Genomic DNA, 27,399 nt, shown 5'->3' with positions numbered 1-27,399 from the left:
TTTCTGTTTCAAAATATTCAGTCTACACTCAAAGATGTAAGATTTATTATGTGAGCGAAATACATGACTAAAAAACAGCCTTGTGCTCCCTGAACTTAAGTTCATAAAAGGACCTCCAATTTGTGTGCAGTGTATATGTTGGCAAAGGTAAATGACCTCTAAAGGGTATTTCTTTGAGATTATGCTCACCTGAAGGCTGGTATGCTATTTTACAAAATCTTGCCTGCATTTGTGGGATTAAGTTTAATGAATGGTATTTGTGTTAAAAGGTGCCCCACTCCATGCTATACACCCTGGTGGGAATGAGGGTAGGGGACAAAGATTACCAAGACTAAATTCTTACATTAGAGAAGCTTTTATTTCATTCAGTCAGGAAGTTATACACATAAAAGTAGATAATCTCTACATAAGAATTGTACATGCTCTTGTGGAATTATATGTGGGTTGATAAGAGACACATGAGCCAAATTGAGGCAGCAGGAAAGGTTTCCTGGAGAAGGTGATGTGTGAACTAAGTCTTAGAAGAAGAAGAAGAAGAGCCCAGTGAGGAGAGAGAAGAGCACACAAAGCAGAGGGAAGAGCTTGAGCGAGACTCAGCTTTGCATGGGAAGCAGCCATTTGTGGAGCAGGGCAGGGGTCACAAACAGTTCAGTGCTACTGGAGCATGAAGCTTAGCCTGGGGGATCACAGGATAGAGGAGAACTGAGTAGCAGAGGTCAGGTCATGGTGGTCTCCAGCCTGAGCCGGAGGACTCCAGCTTTCATTCTGTCGACAGCAAGTGGTCATCTGAGATAGGGAGTGTCACAGTCACATTGGCAGTTTGAAAAAGTGACTCCATGATTTAAAATACTCCAAGCCCCTTACGGGTTGTTGCTATGATAAGTTCTGTACACTGACTAGCAAATACTGAGCTCACATCATCTAAAAGCCGCTAGACCCCACCTATTACATGGTATCATTTGTAGCATCACTTGGAATGACTGCCCCTTAAGCTCCAGATGCTATGGGCTTCAACTTCCACCCCACATTGTGTATAAAGCCCATGGTTCCCACTAAAGAGTTCTAAGGGTCCCAGGGGGCTTCTCCTTTCTAAATTCTGGCAGCTGCTGAGTTCAGTTCAGTTACTGGATTGTTCTGTAGGTCCCTGTCCCGCTGTCAAGTCAATCTGCATCTGAGACTGACTTTCCAAGACTTTCATCAAAAGCCACTCACACGAGGTGTGAAGCCTGTGCCACACACTTTCCTGAAGGGCTGGAGAGACTGAAGGGTTCACAGGACAGAAACTGTCAGCTGTCTCCAATTGCCTGTTAGGTGTTCCTGGTGTCCGGCAATGGAGCCCCATAGGTCCGTGCACGCACCCGGTAGCCCCGCCTTCTTCTCCGCCTCCCTGATTCCCAGCACTTCCCCACCCCCCTCCTGAGGCCTCTATTTCAGAGCAATTCATCGATCTATCCCTCACTCCCCAAACCCAGCCCAGGACCTCCTTCGGCCTCTCCAAAGATTTCCCTTCTCTCGCAGCAGTATAAAATTTTCATTTCCCAAGACATTTCCAGCCCTCTTGCCAAGGCAAAGGAAACAACAATTACTTTGGGTCTTGTCTTTTTTTTTGCACCTTCATGTCACTGATTTCTGAGAGCACTAGAGAGTTCATGCCAACCGGCATGCGAGTTTGGCGAGTTGGCACGATTCATTAGGGCTGTGGAAATCTTATCTGCCTCCTAATGGAGACAGTGCGCAGAGAGCTGGGAACACAGTGCCCGCTGCAGAGGAGGAAGAAGCCAGGGAGAACGGCACGTAGCCTCTAGCCCAGCCTCATCCTGTGCTGAGGTGACTGGGTCCTCAGATGGGAAAGGTTGGTTCTCTTTTCTGAATGAAAACAGGTGCTGACGTCTGCCAAGAGCTTGTTTTCTGTTTCTAAGCTGTTTGTTAATATTTGGCTTCTATTCTGTGACATGCGTGGGTGCTCTTCAGAGACTCACCTTGCTTAAAAAAAAAAGAAACTTTTCCTCTGAAAGAGGAAAGATCTTACACTATTAAAAATATATATATATATATATATATATACTTTTTCTCAGATTTGGGGGTCTTAGGGGGCTCTTGTCTTCCAAAACAGAATATCCTCCTTCCTCTTTTTTGTTTTAAATATTTTTTTTAGTTTTTTATTTTTTTTAATTTTAAAATCTTTAATTCTTACATGTGTTCCCAAACATGAACCCCCCTCCCACCTCCCTCCCCATAACATCTCTGTGGGTCATCCCCATGCACCAGCCCCAAGCATGCTGTATCCTGCGTCAGACATAGACTGGCGATTTGATTCTTACATGATAGTATACATGTTAGAATGCCATTCTCCCAAATCATCCCACCCTCTCCCTCTCCCTCTGAGTCCAAAAGTCCGTTATACACAGCTGTGTCTTTTTTGCTGTCTTGCATACAGGGTCGCCATTGCCATCTTTCTAAATTCCATATATATGTGTTAGTATACTGTATTGGTGTTTTTCTTTCTGGCTTACTTCACTCTGTATAATCGGCTCCAGTTTCATCCATCTCATCAGAACTGATTCAAATGAATTCTTTTTAATGGCTGAGTAATACTCCATTGTGTATATGTACCACAGCTTTCTTATCCATTCATCTGCTGATGGACATCTAGGTTGTTTCCATGTCCTGGCTATTATAAACAGTGCTGCGATGAACATTGGGGTACATGTGTCTCTTTCGATTCTGGTTTCCTCGGTGTGTATGCCCAGCAGTGGGATTGCTGGGTTATAGGCAAAACACTCTCCAACATAAATCACAGCAGGATCCTCTATGATCCACCTCCCAGAATTCTGGAAATAAAAGCAAAACTAAACAAATGGGATCTAATTAAAATTAAAAGCTTCTGCACAACAAAGGAAAATATAAGCAAGGTGAAAAGACAGCCTTCTGAATGGAAGAAAATAATAGCAAATGAAGCAACTGACAAACAACTAATCTCAAAAATATACAAGCAACTTAAGCAGCTCAATTCCAGAAAAATAAACGACCCAATCAAAAAATGGGCCAAAGAACTAAATAGACATTTCTCCAAAGAAGACATACGGATGGCTAACAAACACATGAAAAGATGCTCAACATCACTCATTATCAGAGAAATGCAAATCAAAACCACAATGAGGTACCACTTCACACCAGTCAGAATGGCTGCGATCCAAAAATCTGCAAGCAATAAATGCTGGGGAGGGTGTGGAGAAAAGGGAACCCTCCTACATTGTTGGTGGGAATGCAAACTAGTACAGCCACTATGGAGAACAGTGTGGAGATTCCTTAAAAAATTGTTTTAAATATTAAGACTCAAACTCTTGTTGAATTTCTAGGCTTATTAGGTGAGTAACTGTGACTCTGTGGGTGACTTACGTAGGACACTGTCTGAAGAATGGGTTCTCCTTGCTGGGTAAATATAGGCAGACATTTGAGACATGGGTTCAGTCCCTGGGTGGGGAAGATCCCCTCGAGGAGGAAATGGCTACCCACTCCATTATTTTTGCCTGGAGAATCCCAGTTAGAAAGGAGCCTGGAGGGCTGCAGTCTCTGGGGTCACAAAGAGTCCGATGTGACTAGGACACACACACACTTTTCCCCTATGCGGACTTGTTACCAATTGTATCAGGCAAGTATCCAACTCAATGACACTGGGATCCCTCTCAACTGACAAATACCTGGATCCTGAAATTTCCTGGGGGAAGTAGTTTCGATAATCCAATGCCTTTAGAGACCAGATGGGTAACAGGGAACATACATGGTGGTTGGATAGATGGGAAATGCTGGGTCCTATCTAGACCCATTACATTGAAAAATTGTGTGACTATAGAACACATATCTGTACAGGAAGTTGCTTAAGAGCCAGCACAGAACTCTGTACAGAAAAGGACCCTAGCAGATAGGAGGACTCCCTTTGAATGGGTGAATCACGTGTATTTGTGCAGACTGGAATTTATGCTCCAGGCTCTTCTGTTCTCGCTTGTCAGGGAGGAGCGGCGTGGCATTCCCCTTAGCTTCCATGCAGCCTCGTTGAGTGTTTCCACTGATGCTGTGGTCATGCCTGTCATCCCTGCCCAGTCAGGGTGCAGCCAGGCTGATACCCAGCAGGCAAGAGAGTACGGTTGAGATAGCAACCAGTGAGCTTTTCCTGAATGTGGGGACCAGATATTATAACACATTCTCCCCTCCAGGGAGGCGGCTTATGCACGTACCCTGCACCCCCACCCTGCCTTGACCAGCTGCATGTGGACTAGCGCTTTCTTCCATCCCCACCAGACTTGCCCAAGCCATGGCCATCTACCTGTCTACTGCCATAGTCTCCTAACTTATCTCCCTGCTTCCACCCCTGCCGCCTATTCTCAGCAAAGCAGCCAGAATGATCCTTTTAAAATGGGATGTACCTCCACTACCCCCAAACCCTCTCAGGTTGTCCCATCACTTGAAATCCCGAATCTCCACCACAGCCTGTGAAGTCTATATCACTTGGCTTTTGCTGCTCCCTTCTGCCCTCCCTGTCTGTCTTGGTCACCTCTGCCTCCGTGGCCATTTTGCTTGTTCACAGATGAGACAAGAAAGCTCCTGCCTCAGGACTTCTGCAGTGTCCTCAGTGGACTACTCCCTTGCTTCCACCAGGTTCTCTCCCCAAGTCACCTTCTTGGAGGGCTTCTTTGACTGCTGTCTCTAAAATAGCTCATTCTTTCATTCTCTAATCCCCTGCTCTGTTTTGTTTTTCTCTGGAGTTCTTATCACTACCTGACTTATTAATGTCTGTCCAATTCCTGGCTTCCAGTTAGAATGCACCATGAACAACGGGGCTTTTGCTTGTCTTATTCTCCACTGGTTCCCCAGAATCCAGAACAAAGCTGGGCAGATAGGCAGCATTGAACAAATAAGTGCAATAAGGCCAAATGAAGTGTGTGTATGTGTGTGTAGAGGTATCTTTTGAAAAATTTGGTTCACATACATCCTTCCTCATTTTTATTAAAAGTTCAAGAACTTGTATTTCCCCCAAACTGATGATCAATTTGTTTTTGTTTAGTCATTCAGTCACATCCAACTCTTTGCGACCCCATGAACTGCAGCATGCCAGGCTTCCCTGTCCTTCACTATCTCCTGGAGTTTGCTCAAATTCATGTCCAATGAGTCGGTGATGGTATCTAACCATCTCATCCTCTGACACCCCCTTCTCCTTTTGCCTTTAGTCTTTCTGAGTGTTAGGGTCTTTTCCAGTGAGTTGGATGTTCACATTAGATGCCAAAGTATGAAAGATTCAGCATCAGTCCTTCTAATGAACATTCAGGGTTGATTTTCTTTAAGAGTGACTGGTTTGATCTTGGTGTCCAAGGAACTCTCAAGAGTCTTCTATAGCACCACAGTTTGAAAGTATCAGTTCTTTGGTTTCAGCCTTCTCTCTGGTCCAGCTCTTGTATCTGTACACTACTACTGGAAAAACCATAGCTTTGACTAAACAGACCTTTGTTGGTCAAGTGATGGCTCTCCTTTTTTATATGCTGTCTAGGTTTGTCATAGCTTTTCTTTTAAAAAAAATTTTTTTTAAACTTAATTTTACCTTACAATACTGTATTGGTTTTGCCATACATTGACATGAATCTGCCACGGGTGTACATGCGTTCCCAAACATGAACCCCCCTCCCACCTCCCACCCCATATCATCTCTCCGGATCATCCCCGTGCACCAGCCCCAAGCATCCTGTATCCTGTATCAAACATAGACTGGTGATTCATTTCTTACATGATAGTATACATGTTTCAGTGCCATTCTCCCAAATCATCCCACCCTCTCCCTCTCTCTCAGAGTCCAAAAGTCCATTCTATACATCTGTGTCTTTTTTGCTGTCTCACCTACAGGGTTATCATTACCATCTTTCTAAATTCCATATATATGTGTTAGTATACTGTATTGGTGTTTTTCTTTCTGGCTTACTTCACTCTGTATAATTGGCTCCAGTTTCATCCATCTCATTAGAACTGATTCAAATGTATTCTTTTTAATGGCTGAGTAATACTCCATTGTGTATATGTACCACAGCTTTCTTATCCATTCATCTGCTGATGGACATCTAGGTTGTTTCCATGTCCTGGCTATTATAAACAGTGCTGCAATGAACATTGGGGTACTTGTGTCTCTTTCAATTCTGGTTTCCTTGGTGTGTATGCCCAGCGGTGGGATTGCTGGGTCATAAGGCAGCTCTATTTGCAATTTTTTAAGGAATCTCCACACTATTCTCCATAGTGGCTGTACTAGTTTGCATTCCCACCAACAGTGTAAGAGGGTTCCCTTTTCTCCACACCCTCTCCAGCATTTATTGCTTGTAGACTTTTGGATCGCAGTCATTCTGACTGGTGTGAAATGGTACCTCATTGTGGTCTTAATTTGCATTTCTCTGATAATGAGTGATGCTGAGCATCTTTTCATGTGTTTGTTAGCCATCCGTATGTCTGGAGAAATGTCTATTTAGTTCTTTGGCCCACTTTTTGATTGGGTCATTTATTTTTCTGGAATTGAGCTGCAGGAGTTGCTTGTATATTTTTGAGATTAGTTGTTTGTCCATTGCTTCATTTGCTATTGTTTTCTCCCATTCAGAAGGCTGTCTTTTCACCTTGCTTATAGTTTCCTTTGTTGTGAAGAAGCTTTTAATTTTAATTAGATCCCATTTGTTTAGTTTTGCTTTTATTTCCAGAATTCTGGGAGGTGGATCATAGAGGATCCTGCTGTGATGTATGTCAGAGAGTGTTTTGCCTATGTTCTCCTCTAGGAGTTTTATAGTTTCTGGTCTTACATTTAGATCTTTAATCCATTTTGAGTTTATTTTTGTGTGTGGTGTTAGAAAGTGATCTAGTTTCATTCTTTTACAAGTGGTTGGCCAGTTTTCCCAGCACCACTTGTTAAAGAGATTGTCTTTACTCCACTGTATAGTCTTGCCTCCTTTGTCGAAGATAAGGTGTCCATAGGTGTGTGGATTTATCTCTGGGCTTTCTATTTTGTTCCATTGATCTATATGTCTGTCTTTGTGCCAGTACCATACTGTCTTGATGACTGTGGCTTTGTAGTAGAGCCTGAAGTCAGGCAAGTTGATTCCTCCAGTTCCATTCTTCTTTCTCAAGATTGCTTTGGCTATTTGAGGTTTTTTGTATTTCCATACAAATCTTGAAATTATTTGTTCTAGTTCTGTGAAAAATACCACTGGTAGCTTGATAGAGATTGCATTGAATCTGTAGATTGCTTTTGGTAGTATACTTATTTTCACTATATTGATTCTTCCTATCCATGAACATGGTATATTTCTCCATCTATTAGTGTCCTCTTTGATTTCTTTCATCAGTGTTTTATAGTTTTCTATATATAGGTCTTTAGTTTCTTTAGGTAGATACATTCCTAAGTATTCTTTTCATTGCAGTGGTGAATGGAATTGTTTCCTTAATTTCTTTTTCTACTTTCTCATTATTCGTGTATAGGAATGCAAGAGATTTCTGTGTGTTGATTTTATATCCTGCAACTTTACTATATTCATTGATGAGCTCTAGTAATTTTCTGGTGGAGTTTTTAGGGTTTTCTATATAGAGGATCATGTCATCTGCAAACAGTGAGAGTTTTACTTCTTCTTTTCCAATTTGGATTCCTTTTATTTCTTTTTCTGCTCTGATTGCTGTGGCCCAAACTTCCAGAACTATGTTGAATAGTAGCAGTGAAAGTGGGCACCCTTGTCTTGTTCCTGACTTTAGGGGAAATGCTTTCAATTTTTCACCATTGAGGATAATGTTTGCTGTGGGTTTGTCATATATAGCTTTTATTATGTTGAAGTATGTTCCTTCTATTCCTGCTTTCTGGAGAGTTTTTATCATAAATGAATGTTGAATCTTGTCAAAGGCCTTCTCTGCATCTACTGAGATAATCATATGGCTTTTATTTTTCAATTTGTTAATGTGGTGAATTACATTGATTTGCGGATACTGAAGAATCCTTGCATCCCTGGGATAAAGCCCACTTGGTCATGGTGTATGATCTTTTTAATGTGTTGTTGGATTCTGATTGCTAGAATTTTGTTGAGGATTTTTGCATCTATGTTCATCAGTGATATTGGCCTGTAGTTTTCTTTTTTTGTGGCATCTTTGTCAGGTATTGGTATTAGGGTGATGGTGGCCTCATAGAATGAGTTTGGAAGTTTCCCTTCCTCTGCAATTTTCTGGAAGAGTTTGAGTAGGATAGGTGTTAGCTCTTCTTGAAATTTTTGGTAGAATTCAGCTGTGAAGGCGTCTGGATGTCATAGCTTTTCTTCCAAGGATCAAGTGTCTTTCAATTTTGTGGCTGCAATCTCTCATGATCAATTTAGGATATGCCAATTATAAAGTTCTAGAACCTTTCTGAAACTGTCCTGTAGGTCCCCTGAAGCCAGTGAAGAAATGTCTGTTCTTATCTAATTATCTAAAATCATCCTCCAGCATTTATAAGCCCTTTTTTGGGAAATCACAGTACTCATTGTTTGGGATCAGGTAAAAAGGCAAATTTGCTTTTAGTTTTAAAGAATTATTCTCAGCCTAACTTTCACTTGTAAATGGGTGAATTTAAGAAAACATAAATGACAATGGGTTTAAACCATACTCTGCCCTCAATCAACCAGGAGGCAAGAAATTCCTCTAAATAAGAGCCTAGAGCATTAATTAAATATTCAAACCTGCAATTTAGTGTTCTTCCACATTTCTCAGATTACTGGCCCATCACATTAGCTTAGCATGATAAATCCAAAGATCAAGCTAATCTCACCTTCTGGAGAGGTGCAAAGTTTAATATCTTCTTCCCCCACTGGTTAAACAGACTTCTGTGTATAACCAGTGAACTTAAATTAGTCATTCTGGCTCTTTAATCAGCAGAAGGTCACACATATGAGGGTTTCTGCAGAGCTCATAGGTACAGCACCATTAATCTTGATTTCCTGGAATGAAAAATATTTCCAAAGGCTAGAATTTCAAGGGGAGACCTCAGAGGGAATACTTGCATATAGGATTAGTATGAGTGCAGCCCAAAATCAGATCTCCAAACAGACACAAGTGAAGAATTTTAACTTTACTTTTTTAAAAAATGAATTATGATAGTTTTTGGAGAAATAAATTACAATTTTTTGGCACTGGAAAGGAAATAGCAGCTGTTATTTGAGTACAGCATTTTATAAATGTTGCCTTTTTGCCTTAGGAAGACTCTATGCAACTAGAGGTTAGGATTTTAAGAGAAGAACAAAAGTTTGGGTGGTAAGCAGCTTACCTATGACTGTAGCTAGTCTAGTAGAGTAGGAAACACCCAAATTTACATTTCTCTCACTGCAAAGCTGGTATTCACTCAACACTTCATTCATTAAGTGAATCTTAAGTTCATTAAGGACTCTCTGTTGAGCTTTAAAAAAAAATTTTTTTTTTTTGGCTGTACTGCACAGCATGTGGGGCTTGCCTGGTGGCTCAGATGGTAAAGCGTCTCCCTGCAATGTAGGAGACCTGGGTTCAATCCATGGGTCGGGAAAATACCCTGGAGAAGGAAATGGCAACCCACTTCAGTACTCTTGCCTGGAAAATTCCATGGACGGAGAAGCCTGGTAGTCTACAGTCCATGGGATCACAAAGAGTTTGACACGACTGCGCAACTTCACTGCACTTACAGCATGTGGGATCTTAGTTCCCTAACCAGCGATCACCCCCCCTGCATTGCATTGCCTGCACCAGGGAAGTCCTTTAGAGACTTTTTTTTTTTAACAGTTTCTCTTCCCCTCAATTTCCTTATTTTCTTCTCACTATTCCCCATCCCAGTTTCAAGGTTTAGCACCCAAACATTTAGGAGCCATTGCTTGGAAAGTTTCAGATGGATTATTTATCTCTAAGGCTCACAAAAATTTAGCCTTATCATAAATGAGTTTCAATACAGACTTCTTAAGAGCTGATGAGCAGAAAGTATCAAAATGATTTTTCTTGCTTGTCAAGGCCTGCCTTGTCCTGTCACCCTGGGGCTTCCTCCCTTCAGGGCCCGTTCTCTGTCATCCTCAGGGATGAAGCTCTGGCCCAACATTCCTTGGTAATAGTGGCTTTGATTTTCATTTCTCTCATGAGAGGTGGAGAGGCAAGGTTTGAGAGGGTGAAATATTGGCTGCCTGTGGTGAGACACTAAATTGACCTCTAAAAATGGCAGAAATGGGGTGTCTCTTATTCTTTCAGCTTGATGTATCCAGATCTGTTTCCCAGAAAGCAGTAACTGAGCCATCTTCAGTTGAGGAAAGGAGAAAGATTTGGGTAAAAACTTTTGGAAAAGTTCTTTAGAAAAAGGAAAGGCTATTAACAATTTGGGCTTCCCTTGTGGCTCAGTGGGAAAGAATCCACCTGCCAATGCAGGAGATGTGGGCTCCATCCCTGATCCAGGATGATCCCTTGGAGAAGGAAATAACAAGCCAACCCAGTATTTCAGCCTGAGAAATCTCATGGACAGAGGAGCCTGGTGGGCTATACTCCAGAGGTTCCCAAAGAGTTGGATATGACTTAGTGACTAAAAAACAATGACACAACAATTCTCTCAAAAATAAACTTTATTTAAGTTACATGTACAGTTTATTAATAAAAATTTATCTACAGGTCAGCAGGATGGGATGTGTTCCAACATGTGCCTCTAGAATTCTGAAGATCCTGAGCATGATAACTGGTTGTACGCTCTGGACTTCTGAGGCCTTACATACTCTTAAGTCATAGTTTGGTATCAAGTGACATTTTAAAAAACAAGAGTTTTGTCAAAGCCAGTCATTTCATTCCAAGAGTTCTTTCCCCTCTGTGCATGTGTGAAATGTGAGCAATGCCCAGGTCTCATGGGTAGATTCTAGAATACCTAAGACCCAGGGTTAGGTATTGCATCATCAACCCATGGACTCAAGTCACAGTTCTTTCTGTCTTCTTGGGCAGGTATGTCCTTATGAGAACCTTAATATTTAGGATATGTTGTGTAATAGTTTGTTTTCCCCAATGTCTTCATACACAGGAATGATGTTGCATGTTATAAATTCCTTTGGGGACTCTTTATCTTTCACCTTGTAATCCAGTGATCTACTCTACTTCCCATTGCCAAGGAAAATAATTCTGGAACTTTTAGCATCTTGTAGGCCTGGCACTGAACAAACATTTATTCTGTGCCAACCTGACATGGAGGTGCTAGTGTTATACCCTCCTCATGGTGCCATATTGGAAGCCAGTTACTATGGGTGTCTGAGAAAATGCAGAAGCATCCAAGGTCATTAGTAAAGGAAACTCAGCAAACACACAATGTGACATTCAACTTAACCTTTACACAGCACTGCCTTTTTGTCTGAGAGGAGTGCCAGTAAGCACACAGGGTTTGGAATCACCCATTATTTGCCACCTCAGTTTTCATATCTACAAATTGGAGATAATACTTACCTATTCAGGTTGTTGTGAAGATCATTTTTTATGTTTTCCAGAACTTCCACAATTTAGGTCCATTTAAGCTGAGGACCCCAAATGAGTGATAAAGACCAACAGGTTGTAGTCCTCATTCTTGGATGTAAGTTGTTACAGCCAAAGTGTAGATGTGTTTTAAGAGCTTCCCCACCATTAAAAGCAATAATTCCAACTTCTATTGGATTCACAATAATAAACTGCTTTCCAAGGTGAGAATTCTAGGAAATTACTCCAGTTAGACTGCATGACACAGGCGCATACCCCCATCAGGATCTTCTGCTTGGGCGTGAGGATAGTTAAAAGGTAGTCTTCAATTTAGGTCTTCTAAGTGTTAACTGAAGAGGCAGTTCTTCCAGTGCCCTATATCTTTGCTATTTAAAGCCTGTCTTCTCATTTTTTGAGAAGGGTTATCAGATTTCCAAAGATATAAGGAACAGAAGCAAGTGTCAGAGTTGAAGTCTCCAGTTTTTTGCCTTGTGTTCATCAAGAATAGAACACCAGAGGCTTGGTAATGATACCGAGGCTTTAAAATAGCTGTAAGAATGTTTTAAGAGCTGACTGAACAACTAGGAATATTTCTTACCAAACAGATAGCTTGCAAAGGCCATTTAAAAATTTGGACTCAAAACCTTGACTGAATTTCTTTACCAGAGGCCACAGATCTGTTTATCATCAGTCTTTGTAGCAGCTGGTAAAGTCTCTAGAGGGCTTCCTTTCTGTGACTTGCATGACAGGCTCATTTAACTTCAAACATCCTTCTTTAGTGTCTGCTAAGCTTCATACTTTACCTCTTAATTAATTCTCATTTCCCATATTAAACTCTAGAGACATAGCAAACTTATGCCAATAGGTTTTACATTGGAGTCTTAAAGTTCTTGTGTGGCTCCCGATGCACAAGGCTCTAGTCTCCCATGAACTATTACTTCATGCTGAATTGATTAGCCATGTAACTGTTCTAATTTCCATAGAAATATCTAGTTACCACATTTCTTCAAGTGAGTATGCACCTCTTAAGGTAGAGTTTCTGTCCTTGGTTACTTCTGTAGAGAGCAAGGTGAAAGAATGAGATGCTATAGACTCTTTGAAGGTTGGAAATTGGGACCTAAAACCTGGAAGTCCTACCAGGGACTGGAATCCAGGAGATGATGGAGGATCTGCTTGGGTTTATTCTTAAAATCTATGGCTTTGGGCTTTATAGTGGACTAATATTGTAAAAACCTTATAATGGGAAACACTGGTGTCTTTAAGCTTCCAAGGAAGGAATTCTGTTTTGCTCTAAATGAATAAACCTATCAGTGGGTTTTATACAAGAAGAAGGTCAAAGTCCCAGTCAACCAAATGGCCTTTAGAGTTTATATAGGATGAATGCTCACCTACTCGTAAACAGATGCTCCAGACACCTCACAGGAGCAGGCCACATCCTGTTTAGTGTAATGACTATTTGCAGATGAAGCAACAGGTGGCAGGCAGAGATGCCTACCTTCACAACTTCATCCTTTTCCTCTGTGTGCTTGACCTCCACACCCCCACAAAAAAGGTCCACACCAGAATTCACTCTCATCCATTTGACTGGAATCACAAGAGGGTATCTATTAAACAAGATGACAGAAGCACCTTCTCATCTAGGATTATTGATCTCTTCACCTAAGCCACAAGCCAAAGGACAACTGTCTTATTTACATTCCATATGCAAGTGGACTCTGACTCATCCACTGATCCATTTAGCTCTTCAAAAATCTCTTCTCTTCTCCTTTGGCTACTGCACTGATCAATCTGCAAAGATTGCAGCTCCTTCTGCAGTGGACCATCACCTTGCTTTGGGCTGGGAGTATCTTCCCAGGGTTAAAGCTTTGTTTCTTCCCTTGCTTGCTGGCTTCCTGAGGTTTAAGAGAAAGAAATGGCCCATCTGATGGAAATCTTACACAAGTTGTCAGCTACTTTTTCTTCTACCAGTGTCCTTTTCTACTCTTCATATTAAACGTTTGGAAAATTGTCCATAGAAGGAATTCATCCTATGCCAGCAAGCCTGACAGATTAGATCACCTTATAGATTCTCCATGAAGTCACTTTAAAATAGTGGTTTTCAAATATTAGTTTACATCAGAATCACCTGAAGGGCTTCTGAAAACACATATTCCTGGACCTTGCTCTCAGAGCTTTTGACTGAGCAGGTCCAGAGTAGGGCCTAAGAATGTGCGTGCTTAACAAGTTCCCAGATGATGTAGATGCCGACCTTAACCCCACTGAGAACCACTGCTTTAGACTGTTCAAGAATGACACTGACTGTTACCTCCCTAGCTGTCTTCAGGGTCGATGGTGTAGATGTGTAAAAGAAGAAAGTTCTTACCCATGCATTGGAAGGCACTTTTCCTTGAATGATACACAATTTTAGGACACAGAAATCTGAGACAAGTACAGAAAGAATTGATAGAAATCTTTAGCATATGTTACTGAATCAGGAAACTAACTGGAGTAGGAAATTTCCTCAAAGGGTTCTAGGAACCGGCTAAACTAGCTTCTTTTACCAAATGAAATATTTGGGGAGGCAAGTATTAAGTGGTACCTCATTCTTTTAGTACTTAATTGTAAGAGAAACAAGCCATATTATAGGCTTCATTATACAACATCAAGATCTAGAGCTCATATATTTAGTTAGAACACCTGATACTACTCAGGCTGTTTACAGAAGTTCATCCTAGATGAATAGGCACAAACCATGGTTAAGCTGCTTGGTTTAATTTTTTTTAGCACTTGGAAAAAAAATGTACAGTAGTTTGAACACTTAGTCTTTGCAAACCTCCACTGAGGTCAAAGATTTCATTCATACGTACAAAATTAGTTTACAAATTTTTTTTTTTTTGGCAATTTCACCTTAGTAACCCGTTTTATCCTATTGCCATTGTCCCAACCATTGAAAAAGTTTACAATAATTTACATAGAAATATTTTCAAAGTGCTTAAGAATAGTGATTGTTCTCTGGGATATTTACAGATGGCCTATACAATGTATGTACAGGTGGTATACACTATAGCACAAGTTTCATTGCTGGAATATGGCTTTCGAGGGAAAGTGCATATTTGGCCAGAGGTGGCAATACTGTCTAGAGATTCAAGGGTTACAGATACTTTTGGTAACCACATCCAAAACTGAAGGAGAATGTGGATGGGAATATTTACAAAAGTAATATAAAAATGATTAAGTATACAAGCTTGATCCACGCAAAGATATCTTGATGTTCTTCCCGATGGGAGGAAGAAAGAGGCTTCAGCTGCTGGCTTGGTTACCATTCCAAAGTGGGGGGCTTCACTGGTTCAGACCTCAAAGGTCGTGACTTGTCTCAGAAGTCAGGCTAGATCATCGTCTGTGCTTACAACTGATATCTGTGGAACAGAAAAAGCATGGCATGAGTTTGGTGATTCCTTTGTTGGTAGCAACTTCATTTTCTAAAGCAAAACTTGTTTTTGAGTTGTTCATTCAGAGACCAAAGGTGCCCAGAAGGGAAGCCAGACCCCAAATTGTACTGAGTTGCATCACTAATGCATTTTAACTTGAATTCAACTATATTTGCTGGGTAGAGAGAGAAAATAGTGTGACTGATTCTGCCTATTCTCCTGAATGAGCTTAGATTATGGATAAAAATGTGAAAAGACACACATGTGGCATGAACTGACAACCACTCTTGCTTCACCACAGCTCTGCACTTGTTTTGTTCAGACTGTTCCAAAAGTGAAGGCTAAACAATCCATGTTGGTTTCAATTGAAGATCAAGTGACTGACTCCAGTGTTGAAAGGAAGGATAGCTCTATGAAGTGGGATAGGTGATTTTCAAGCATTTGGTCATCTTGGCTACATGAACCTTGCTCAATACACTGACTTTAAGTCATCCACCCTACAGGCACCTGCTTTAAGTTCAAAAAGGAGATCTTTGGTTCATGCTAATATTTACATGTAGCTTCCATAACCCCAAATATCTTAAATTGTACAATGATGTCCTTAAGTTGACTTGTCATTCTGTTCAGGGTAGACAGTTGTCAACTGACTTAAATTCTAACAGGCTAGACTGTCTAATCTTCAGGGAGTAGATGAAGTACCAGCTTGACCAAAAAGTTTGTTTGGGTTTTTTGATAATAGCTTATGAAAAACCCAAACAAACTTTTTGACCAACCCAATATTTGGTGACTCCATGGTTCTAATGGCTCTTTCCAGCCCAGACAATCACAGCTTGTGTTGTGGCCTCCTTTCTAAAATGTCTGACTGCAAGTCATGTACATAAAGACACAGAGCTGACTTACTGCTGGGTACGTGTGTCCAACAGAAGCACTGTGTCTACCAATGTCTATTGATAGGTCCTCTTCAGTGGTCTTCAAGTACACAGGATTGTCAAAGTTCATGCTTTTCATGTTCTTATGTTGCCAGTTCCGCCACATCAAGTAGCCACCTACTGCTGCCATTGCTAAGAGCACTGAAAAAAAGTTAGAAGGTGACTAACCAAGGTCTAGTCTCAAAACATACAAAAAAGGAGGATGCTAAAGAATCCATGATTGTTAACTAATAAACTCTTCATGTTTTAGGAAGCTGGGATGACTAGAAATTAGAATATAAATGGGGTAGGAGCTTAAAACAAGATCAGACCAGAGGTTGTATTGTTCTATAGCCTCTGATGCATAGCTAGACACCTCTGTCTGGGCAGTTGTGGAGTCCTTGGCTCCTCCCCAGGCTGATTGAGTTCAAATTTCAGAAGCTTCTGGAGAGTTCTTCAGATGGTCCTCCTGATGAGTTAGCTAAGCTTGGAATCCCATAATTTAGGATAAAGAGACCACTGTAGCATAGTGCCTCACACTTCACATGCCCTAGAATAGTGTTAGAGGTTCTTCTGCTGGGCTTGGAAAGGCTTAACTATTTTTAATGTACCTTCTATAACTCCTCAACAAATCATTTAAGAACTCATGTATCTCCTCTGTATGAAGCATTATACATATTTCGAAGGGGAAGAGAAAAGTGCTCTTCACTGGAAGGGACTTATTATGAAAGGGGATAAAGCCAGACAAACAACTCTGAAGTAGAAAGCAATGAGCACCTTGTACATAACAACTGAACATTCATGCCTGCCAGTTGCCGTGCTAAGGACACCACTGTAGAGAAGGTTATGGACTCTTAAACGAGCATGCCAGCTTGGGGAGGGGGCAAGGGTGATTCAGTGTCCAGAGTGCTGTGACAGTACAAGGAGCTACAGGAAGGGCCTCTCTAGATGGACTAGAAACAGCCATCCAGTATCTATGAAGTTCCTTGGACCCAGATGTGTAGGGAATGTACTTACAGAGGGGAAGGATGGCCCAGGCAGCAGAAGTCCCTTTAGGGGGAACATTGACCTCCGATACTGCTGTGGTCAAATTGATCCCTACAGGGGAATAAAGGGAATCCGTTTAGGAGGATCTGAATTCAGACTTAGAAATTCACCCACCTGGTAGAGAGCCTCATGCCCTCTTGCATCCACCACTGCTGCTCAGTATCTACTCCAATTGTATACCAAGAACAACTGCTCTAGAAGTATTTGAGAGTCTCATGTTATAATAGCCATTTCACGAACAGCTCCCTCACAGATGTCTTACTAAGTCAGGTCAGGCTAAGAGCTGCAGGTTCTAAGTCTTTGGAGTTTAAATACAGGTTACCAATTAGGGGCAGAACAAGGAGTTAAGGCTGCATTAATGATATAAGGGACAGGTACAATGAGTGTGGCTGTTAGTTGAGATTAACCGTTTGCAGTACTGAACCCAATACCTCCAGGAATTAGTCCACTAGTTGGAGAAATTTCTGCTGTGTTGGTATCTTTTGTCTCATTGTAATTCACAGTAGTTGCAGTACCTGAATTATAAAACCAAGAACCTGGTTAATGCCAAGGTTCCAGAGTGGCTCGCTCTTTAGTCCAGACAAGCCATGTGGTGGGTTATTTTAACATTGGGAAATTGACAAACCACTGCTGAACCGAGTTGCACGGTGGATGTGTCAAAACTAAGGGAAACCTCAGCAAAACCACAGATACACATGTCTTTGGGCAGAACTGTAAGCACTGGGAATTTGACAATTTGAAAAGATATACAGCCACACTTAATGACCTCTCTAGGCAAAGTCCCAGGTTCCTGGAAGTTGCAAGAAATGCTCTCAAAACCATATTACCAGGCATAATAGTTTCACTGTCAAATTGTTTTGTAATTGCTTTCTCAGTAAACTGAGCTTGTCCCTGCAGGGACTCAGTATCATGCTAATAAAACCCTCACATTACGAGATCCTAATTCACAACATGTAAGTTTTAATTTGCCACTTAGTCAAAAGCTAAGGACAGGAGACCAAGATGCAAGCTTCATTTAAGTATGCGTTTAAGATAATGTCACCCACTGGGGCCAGAAGTTTTCTTGGAACCCTGGCATTCTTTAAGCCTCATTTCAGACCCTTTCTCTGGAGGACAATGTTAAGACTTTAAGAATCTGCAAGTTGGCTGGGTCAGTGCTGTTATGGGACTAATTGGTACAAATCGGTATGTGAAGTCGCGTCGCTCAGTCATGTCCGACTCTTTGTAGCCCCATGGACTGTAGCCTATCAGGCTCCTCCGTCCATGGGACTTTCCAGGCAAGAGTGCTGGAGTGAACAGTCACCTATAAACTCATTTTATGTGAGTTAGAAGTCAGTCCTCAAGGAATGATGCGAACTCTTGGTAGAGTTGGTAGCAGATACGTTCTCTAATTGATTCCAAGAGTGAGTTAAAACAGAATTGTTAAAATCCAGGCTAGTTTTCATAGCTAGTGTTTTATCCTATTGCCTGTTGTAGGTCCTGCTTATGGCTGAAAAGGAAGAAAGCCTTACTTTGGCACTCTCGGCCATTCTCCTCTAGATTGTATCCATTGGGACAGGAACAGGTGTATTTTGGAGAGTGGTCATTAATCTGTGGGGCTGGCAGGCAGAGGTATTCACATCCTCCATTCTCCACATCTTCTTCACACCAGTTTTTACCTATTCAGAAAGAAAAGTCTTTTCAAAATGGGTCTTCCAGTGCCTTCTACACATAAAGCTTGGTTCTAGATGCTGAAGACATGAGCCCTTGTCTTTAAGGATTGCTCTGTCAACCCCTAAAGTTAAGCCAATACTCATGAAGGATAAATAGTAGTACAGGCAGCATGCTCTAAGGACACACAGAGCCAGAAAACTTCTTGGAAGTAGGAAAAGAGTTATGCTGTACATAGATGCATGGAGGGAGGAGGTGGCAAAAGAGGTGAGTGAGCAGACCTAGCTTCACTATCGGTCCAAAGCTTGCAGCCAAGGCTCAGAGGAAGGGGAGAAGCATGCTCTTCTGGCTTTGTCTCACTCCCACAGAATGGGAGGAACCCAGCTACGGGGAGGCCTAGAGGTTTCATTTAGCTAGAACCAGTCATGTATTCTGAGCAGGAGACCACATGCCCAGAGGTGTTTGAGCATCTATACAGTTCCATACAAAAGGTGTCACGGTGGAGAGAGAGGGAAAGGTGATGGCATAAAAGCTACTTAGTGCAATAGTTGTAGCAAGAAGGAATGAATGCCAAGGGGGGATGGAAGGGATTGATATAAAAGTCAGGAGGCTGACAGTTGGGAGGGAAGCTAAAAGCTGAAGTTCTGAAGCTCTTTGACCTGTAAGTTAGACTATACTGAGCACCAGGTCTGAAGGGCTGGAGGGAGGGTCCAGTGGGGGGAAATTTCCATCGCGGAGCAAGCTGAGTTACTAGGGAGCTGCTGATACCCAGAGGGCTCTGTGTCAGGCTGCTGCCCTGAAAGTAGCCAGAGGGGCTCTGCTTCCCCACGATACCTGATGGTTGTACAAGTTCGTGATAGACAATGATGTCCTGGGCATCATTAAGGTTGTTAACTAGAGTGGCCAGCTCCAAGCCAGTGAATTTATTGGCACCATAGACTGCTTCATTTTCCCCATCTATCCAGTAGACACGATCCTAAAACAGAACCCCCAAATTAGTATGTACATGTAGGATCAACATGAGTCAGTCTCTAAGGTCATTATTATTTACTGCCAATTTAATGGATCAAATTTATTTAAGGCTGGGTTGGGACGTCAGATGTAAAACTCTAAGAGAAGCAAGTTCAGGTTCTTAAAATGCTATGAGGGATCAGCATGTCCACTGGCCCAGGTTTCAGGTGATGGCCCAGGTTTAGGTTTAGGTTTCTCAAGTCATGCCCCTCCATCCTTCCCTCCTTCCCCTATTCTTTCTCTCCAAGCTGCTACAGTAACTCAGAGGTATACGCTTAAATGTGAGACACACATCTTACCTCAAATATTGTGAGTGCCAGGGGATGAGCTAGGAATTCCAGAGACCTCAGGACTATCCTGCGATCTTGGCCGTTCAAGTCCACACTGGATAACATGTGCAATTTGGAATCCAGCCAATAGAGGCGGCCCTTTATAAGGTCTGGTAGGAAAAGAATGGTCAGAAGTCAGAACTGGTCTGCTTCCATTTAAAATATCTAAGGAATCCAGCACTCTGCTTTCACTGTTCCTCCCCTAGCTGGGGTTCTTAACAGGGTTCCCCAAATCTTGTGAAGCAGCATGCAGAATCTGCACCCACATACACCTGGGGGGACTCAAGGGGTACCTGAGATTGTCAAAGTAACTGACTCAAGTATTAGTGACATCATAGAAGTATTAAAAGAGGCCAGCATTTTGTTGTTCTCCCCTTAAGGAGCCAGAAGTACCCTGAAATTCAGGAAATGCAAGGCACCTAGGTCGGGAGTGTTTATGATGAGAGTTCACCTAATTCATGTCACAGATTAGCCCCAGATGGGTAGAAAAGCTAGTAATTATGGAGCAAGTGATTTGCTAAGTCCACCATTCCACTTGCACTGTTTGGTTCTTCTCATCACAAATCCCTGCTTAAGAAGGAACCTTAGAGTTGTCTGCTATAGTCCAGCGTTCACTATAGAGATTAGTAACACTCTGCAGACAGTTGAACCGTGGTTGAGGAAGGAAGAAAGCACATACCAAGTGTAATTCCGTTAGGCCACTGGATGTCCGCTGTCACCAGCGCCCGTCTGTCAAACCCATTCATTCCTGCTTTTTCAATTTTAGCTGGTTCACCCCAGTCTGACCAGTAAACAAAGCTGGGAAGAATTAAATTAGAAATCAGCTTTAGTGGTTTGGAAGGAATAAAGTTGCAGCTTGAGATATACATGTTCAAAGAGTAAACGGGAAACTCTAGAGTATAAATTGTACCACTTCAGGGTCAAAGTTATGTTCTGGGTAAACAAAAGTTAACACTCTGGATCAACAAGCTCATTATTAACTATATTAAACTATGTAACTCTGATATTAAACTATGTAACTCTGACATTAAACTTCAGCCCAAAGTCACAGGTTATATATTTCCTTTATGAAAGGCCAATGCTTTCAAGAGAGTAAAAGAGGAGTATCTGGCAAGTTTTACAGACACTCAGGGCTGGGCTATGTTCTAGGGAGGCTTCATGGGAGTCAATTGTGATTACTACAGCCTTGGTCAAATTGCTAATAGCTGCTTTCCTATATTATTTAGGGGCAATTTGGAGGAAGTCCTCAGTGAAATGTTTCTAGAGAGGTTTATTTATTTTCATTGGACTTTCAGACAACTTGCACACTTAGATGAAAGCCTAGAGATAACGTGGTTACCAAAATCCTCACAACTCATGTGACTACTTAGGTTGGATCATTCAGAGCTAACCTGATAAAAGTGTTCAGACAAAAATTAAATCACTTGCATTTAGAAATGAGCCTATCTGTGAAGCAGAAACAGACTCACAGACTGACTATGGCTGCCAAGAGGGATGTGGGGGAGAGGGGAGGGGTGGACTGGGAGTTTGGGATTAGCAGATACAAACTATTACATATAGAATGGATAAACAACAAGGTCCCACTGTATAGCACAGGGAACTGTATTTAATATCTTGCGATAAACCATAAGGGAAAAGAATATGAAACAGAATGTGTGTATATGTGTGTGTGTGTGTGTATATATATATCTCCATATATATACATATATATATATATATCTCCATATATATATATATATATATATGTATATATATATCCATATTTCCAGGCAAGAATACTGGAGTGGGTTGCCATTACTTTCTTTATACTTCAGTGTAAAACATGCACAGAAGCTGGGTGGGCATAAGGGTTAAATACAGCTTTTGATGTATCTCAAATCAGAATTGTTATTTCATTCACGTGAACTAGCAGTCATCTGCTCAGGGAAGGCCTGTCATATAGATGAGTTCACTCCCAGCTTGCTCAACTATGGCACCACTGACATCTTGTACTAGATAATTCTTTGTTGTAGGGAGCTGTTAAATCCTGGGATTTCAGTACTATTTTAGGCACGAGGAAAGCTCCTGACCTACACAGATAGCATCTGAAAGTCTATGTGATGAAAAACACAGAATACAAACCCAGACAACGGGTCCACAGCTATGGAGGCAGGCTCTCGCAAGTCAGAGTTAAACAGGAACTTCCTCTTGGTTCCGTCTAGGGTAGCTACTGAAATAGTCTTAGAAGCCGCGTCAGTCCAGTAGATGGTCTTGTACACCCAATCAACAGCAATGGCTGCAGGATTATAGACATTGTCGATCATTTTAACATGTCTACCAACTTTGTCATCAATTGAGGCACTGAAACAGAATAGGTCACAAGAAATTTAAGAGTTTGACACCATCGGAGCCTGGAGAATGGACTTTCTGCTCACAAAATGGTCAACTACTTTGTTCAGAATGAACTCTAGTAACCCCATAGTTCAACACTCAAATTATATAACCATGCTGCTTACCGATTCCAAATTACTAACACTGTAGGTGATCTTGTTGTTGGTCTGCATTCTACTTGCAAGAACACCATACTCTTAAGTGAAGCTATCTGCTTCAGTAACTATCATCTGAGTTTCTACAGTTCCTAATAAGAAAAAGCTACCACTGCCATTCTAGTTGTAGCAACTATGAACTAACTCAACTGGAAAAAAAAAAAAGGGAGAACATCAGAGAAATTAAGATGTTACTTGTTATAATCTTATAATTGTAGCCATCTTTTATTTTGCAGGTGATTGTTAGTTTCAAATGAGGAACTGATAGTAATTTAATAATTAAAGAATCAGTGTTTAGATTTAATGTGTATGTGTGCTAAGCTGCTCCAGTCGTGTCTGACTCTTTGTGACACTATGGACTGTAGCCTGCCAGGTCCCTCTGTCCATGGGATTCTCCAGGCAAGAATACTGGAGTGGGTTGCCATGCCCTTCTCCAGGGGATCTTCCCAACTTAGGAACTGAACTCGCATCTCAAGTCTCCTGCATTGGCAGGTGGGTTCTTTACCATTAGCGCCACCTGGGAAGCCCCTTAGCTCTAACATTCCTGACATTCAATGCTAGACTGGAACTAGAGGATGAGGGAAATTCCTCCAAACCTTCAAAAGGCCAGTGACAATGACTTAGACCAAGACACCAAGAATGGAACTGTAAGTTACCTGAAGATGGCCTTTTGGCTTAGATCAGCCCAGAATAGTTTCTGAGCAGCGATGTCAGCATCGAGAGCCACAGTGTTTCGCAGCTGTTCAACTAGTTGGATATATTCTTTCCTCTCCAAGCCAATCTTCCTGATATCTCGTCTATTGGTGAAGATCAGACTTGGCTCTTTGCCTGCAAGACAGGAGTCAGGTTAATTTAGTTTTGCTGAAAGAAGACAAAGTCCTTCCAAGTTACTTCCTCCCAATAGAGGAGCACTTAAAAAGTGAGGGCACTGCTGAACACTTCAGGAGTACTCTTGCCAAAGTCCATGCCCCTGGGCCTGCGAGCGCTTCCTACTGTTTAAGAAGACCGTCCTTGGGTCACAGCATTCAACAAAACAGGGCAGCTGATGAATAAGTTACTTATTTGAATTGCACTCAAGTTTTGGAAGCAGAGAATAAGCAGGTATTCATGATACATATGCAAAAGGAATTGACCAAGGCAGGCATCTGGGGCAATGGTTTGCTATCTAACATATGCAATTGCACTGTGAATTTACTAGCATTGCTCTCAAGTACTATTTTATTTTCATATTTCATTTGGCTGTTGTAGTCACTGGCTGAGCACTTGCTCATAAAGGTACCAGAGCAACACCAGTCTAAGTCCATTTACCTACTGCCTTGCACACGCCCGTGGCAAGATCCATTTGATAGCCACGACTACATTCACACTTGTAACCGCCTTTTAAGTTGATACAAATTTGACTGCAGATTCCTGGATTTTGGCATTCATCAATATCTAGGAGGGAAATTAGAATTAGTCTTGCTATTCCTAGATGAGATCCTACAGAGATCTTCTGACCTTTCCCATCACCCCCTGTTCTCAGGCTCTGTGTTTCAACTCACCTCCACAGGTTTTCCTATCTATGAGTTCAAACCCAGCTGCACAGTCACATTCATAGCCTATAACTAGGTCTTTGCAGATATGGGAGCATCCGCCATTATTAACCAAGCACTCATTTACATCTGAAAGAAAAAGGTAGTAGAGTTACTCAATACTCAAATTGATATTTGATCTATTAACATTTAAAATCCAGGCTATTCCTGATAACTGGTCTAGATAGTCTAGTCAAACCCATGATTTTTCAAGATCTAATATTGTGTCTTGCAGATATACATCTCGGCCTGTATTGGGGGAATAGTAAACCCAATCTCTTGGCAAGTTAACAGTTGGTTAAGCAGTATTTAGTCAAGGTTCTCTATTGCTGATTGGTTATCATTAAGGGGGTGAAACTATGAACTACTTTGTCAGTACTTTTAAGTCATAACATTTCACTTTTAAGCCCAGCCACTGAACCTAATTCATTAAAGTAGTTTACCCAGGCATTAGGCAGGCTCCAAACCGCATTAGCTCTGCTGGGTCTACTTAACCTGTCCAACTCTGTCCTCACGCAACCCCTTCACTTACGGCATTCCTTCAGGGGCTCGTCACTCCAGTCCCTGCAGTCCTGCTTCTGGTTGCACACTTTACTGATATCAATGCATTCCCCACTTCTGCACTTGAATTTCCCGGGACCCAAGCACTGATTGACTACAAACCGAGACACGGAAGAGAGATTCCATCAGTGGGTCTGATCAGAGCAATCATTGCACTAACAACCCACAACCAGGGGACACCTACCGTTCTTGCAGTTGACTTCATCAGAACCGTCCACGCAGTCTCGGATGCCGTTACATTGCCTGCTGCCGTGGATGCAGCTGCCATCCTCACACTCAAACTGGTCAGGTCGGCAGGTTCGGGAAGCTACAGGGGGAGAGAATGGGATGGGGTGAAGTCAGCCAAAGTGTCCCTGGTGGATACCTGGGTGAGAGCTGAGCATGCCTCACGGACAGGAAAGTGACTTACGACAGTTGACCTCATCGCTGCCGTCCTTGCAGTCGGGATCCCCGTCGCATCGCCACTTCTTGTGGATGCACTCGCCAGAGCCACACTGGATCTCGCTGGCCGGGCACCTGGTGTGGATCACTGGCTGGCGGCCGCACTGCTCCAGGGACTCATCCGACTGGTCCGAGCAGTCTGCGTCGTCGTCGCACACCCAGCTGATAGGGATGCAGGAGGAGGTGCTGCACTGGAACTCGTGGGGCCCGCAGGTTGGTGGGGCGCAGTCCAGCTCGTCGCTGCCATCACTGCAGTCATCCTGGCCATTGCACATGAAATTCCTGGAGATGCAGCGGCCACTGGAGCAGGTGAACTCATCAGAGCTACACGTTATGTTGCCTATTGAGAGAGAAGATGTCCCATTGAAGACTCATCAGGACTTGTCCTTTCAAGCCTCTTGTCCCCAAATCTAACATGCAGGTCATGGATCATGAACCCCAGCTTTTTCACCTAATTTAACAGTGAAAGTTGGATTATACCAATATTTCCCAGAACACTGGGAAACAGCCTTAACATGTAAAACAGGCAAGGACATTTGAAGAGGAACAGAAATGGAAGGAATGAGAAAATAGATGAAGACTAGAAATTCATTTGGGATGAGAAGCATCTTAAAGTGACAGCAATTAATAACTTAAACTGTTACAAGATACCTCATTGGGAAAGGTGGACATGAGTTCTCTTTAAATGGTTACACTGCTCATCAGGCCAGGCTACATCCTGAGTTGAGATGATCAGGCATCAGGTACATGAGCAATGTATTCACTGCTAATAAGCACTGTGACACCATCACCAAAAAGAAGCCTCCGTGTATTATGCCACCATACACGGTTCCTTCTCTTTTGGTCCTTCCAATCAGGATCAGGAGTAACAGGTCTTGAAAAGTTTTAGAAAGTCACTTTTGGGGCTAGAACTGAAATCTAGCAGCCAAGTGTGCTAGATAATGATAAGCTAGTCAGTTCGTACTTTGATTCAGATTCCTGCCAAATTAATAAAGGTCAAAATTTGGTGGTAATTGGGGTGGAGACCACGACTCTCTTGGGAAGCAAAGTCTAGATTGCAGAGGGAAACACTTGGCAGCTCCACGGCTTACCAGTACATAAAGCTCAGTTCTAGGATTCAGTGCCAAAACTCATTGGACTAGGTGCAATGGTAATGACCTTGGGATGTGACTTCTACACACAAGACCGGTGTTTCAACCACAAGTGCCCTCAACTCATTGTACACTTACTGCATCAGGAGGCCTATGCATGTCAGGCTCAACAGCTGTGGTTTTAAAGGCCCTATAAAAAGGTAGACGCTTGAAAGAACATTCAACACAATGTCTGTTCAACCTAAAGACTTTCCCAGGGCCTCGCCTTTAACATGGAGCATTTTATTACACGTTTTCCAAGAGTAGAAACATGAAAGGCTAGGAAACAGAGTTAGTTTTTACAGGTAGGAACTGTGATAGGAGACAAAGGTACTGCTGGTTGGTTAGAAATTTCTTTGGGTATCACCAGCAAGACATTAATTTGTCCTTCTGTTTCAGTTTAGCTTTTGGAAAGGTTAAAAGAGAATCTAGTTTGGGGGCTGAGGAATGCTTGTGTGAGACTCAAGTAATTTATGCCACTAGGCAGATCCAGTTTGGACCTGGGGATGTGTTTGCTGGCTTTAGTCTCCTCGTTTGATGGAGCCCAAGTGAGGAAGGCCCACGAGCTGCTGTCCTAACTGAGACAAGAGTTCACACAACTGCTGCTTCACTGAGCCATCTCGACATGGAAGTGCCTTGGAGGACTTACCTTCTTATTTCTATTTGCCTAGAAGAACCAGCCAAGCAAGCAATGGTCAGTTACCATGCACACTTCTCTGAGTTTGAGGGCAGTTAGGAAAGACAAGGAGTTGAGCAGGTAGTGAAGTCACTAGAAAGCAAGTCAAGTCAACTGCACCTTCACGCCCACCCTTCTTGGAGCAAGAGGGTCTTTGGGTTAAGCCACTCAACACTGATCTTCTTACCACAGTTTTCTTCATCTTCTCCACTGTCACAATCATTTTCACCATCACACCGCCAGGACACTGGGATACACTGAGTGGAGCGGGCGCCACAGCTGATTTCATTTATGCGGCATGTTCTCATATCTGTTGATGACATACAGTCTCAAAAGAGCCTCCAAACTCATCAGCACAAAGCTGCTGCTCCTGTGCTGCCTGGAAGTGGTGACATCTGTGACTCAGTGGCCAGGCACGCAGCTGAAATTCGACTGACTAGCTGGAGCCTGGGCAGATCTTCCGTGGCCTCCATGGCTGGTGAGCCAGGCCAGCCTAGACTACCTGGCAGTCCACCTGAAAGCCTTGAGCGTGCTACACTGTCAAGGTTCTGTGGCGTGTGCACTCCTGGCGTTTGTTTTGTTTGACATGGTTGGGTTCCTTGGCTGGCCTGCTCCGTGACTATTATGTATTTGCTGGGTATCAAGTGACACACCCAGATATTGGCAACGAATGC

General features: G+C 42.3%; 1 protein-coding gene and 1 long non-coding RNA gene across 5 annotated transcripts in view; one reads left to right on the top strand and one right to left on the bottom strand.

The window, feature by feature from the left end:
- Positions 1 to 27,399, top strand: part of LOC138433573 (uncharacterized) — a 315,433-nt gene that overhangs the window by 80,879 nt on the left and 207,155 nt on the right. The gene's annotated exons all lie outside the window — the stretch shown is intronic.
- VLDLR (very low density lipoprotein receptor) overlaps positions 14,200 to 27,399 on the bottom strand; it is a 32,973-nt gene continuing 19,773 nt past the window's right edge. Inside the window, exons 5-19 of one of the 4 annotated variants that reach the window (XM_069576459.1) lie at positions 26,913 to 27,035; positions 24,888 to 25,259; positions 24,663 to 24,785; positions 24,450 to 24,572; positions 23,888 to 24,007; positions 23,655 to 23,780; positions 23,003 to 23,174; positions 21,943 to 22,161; positions 20,501 to 20,619; positions 19,792 to 19,931; positions 19,316 to 19,457; positions 18,343 to 18,489; positions 16,802 to 16,882; positions 15,777 to 15,946; positions 14,200 to 14,864 (exon numbers count right to left, since the gene is read on the bottom strand). In XM_069576459.1, the coding sequence (XP_069432560.1) occupies positions 14,829 to 14,864; positions 15,777 to 15,946; positions 16,802 to 16,882; positions 18,343 to 18,489; positions 19,316 to 19,457; positions 19,792 to 19,931; positions 20,501 to 20,619; positions 21,943 to 22,161; positions 23,003 to 23,174; positions 23,655 to 23,780; positions 23,888 to 24,007; positions 24,450 to 24,572; positions 24,663 to 24,785; positions 24,888 to 25,259; positions 26,913 to 27,035 (2,213 nt within the window). In that variant the 3' untranslated portion in view covers positions 14,200 to 14,828. The remainder of the gene's footprint in view (positions 14,865 to 15,776; positions 15,947 to 16,801; positions 16,883 to 18,342; positions 18,490 to 19,315; positions 19,458 to 19,791; positions 19,932 to 20,500; positions 20,620 to 21,942; positions 22,162 to 23,002; positions 23,175 to 23,654; positions 23,781 to 23,887; positions 24,008 to 24,449; positions 24,573 to 24,662; positions 24,786 to 24,887; positions 25,260 to 26,912; positions 27,036 to 27,399) is intronic. The other 3 variants (XM_069576460.1, XM_070292252.1, XM_069576461.1) reach the window with 3 other exon arrangements.

The sequence above is a fragment of the Ovis canadensis genome, chromosome 2, assembly GCF_042477335.2.
Source record: "Ovis canadensis isolate MfBH-ARS-UI-01 breed Bighorn chromosome 2, ARS-UI_OviCan_v2, whole genome shotgun sequence".
Classification (NCBI taxonomy): domain Eukaryota; kingdom Metazoa; phylum Chordata; class Mammalia; order Artiodactyla; family Bovidae; genus Ovis; species Ovis canadensis.
The sequence above is the reverse complement of the archived record's forward strand: the minus strand, read 5'-3'. Positions and strand labels throughout refer to the sequence as shown.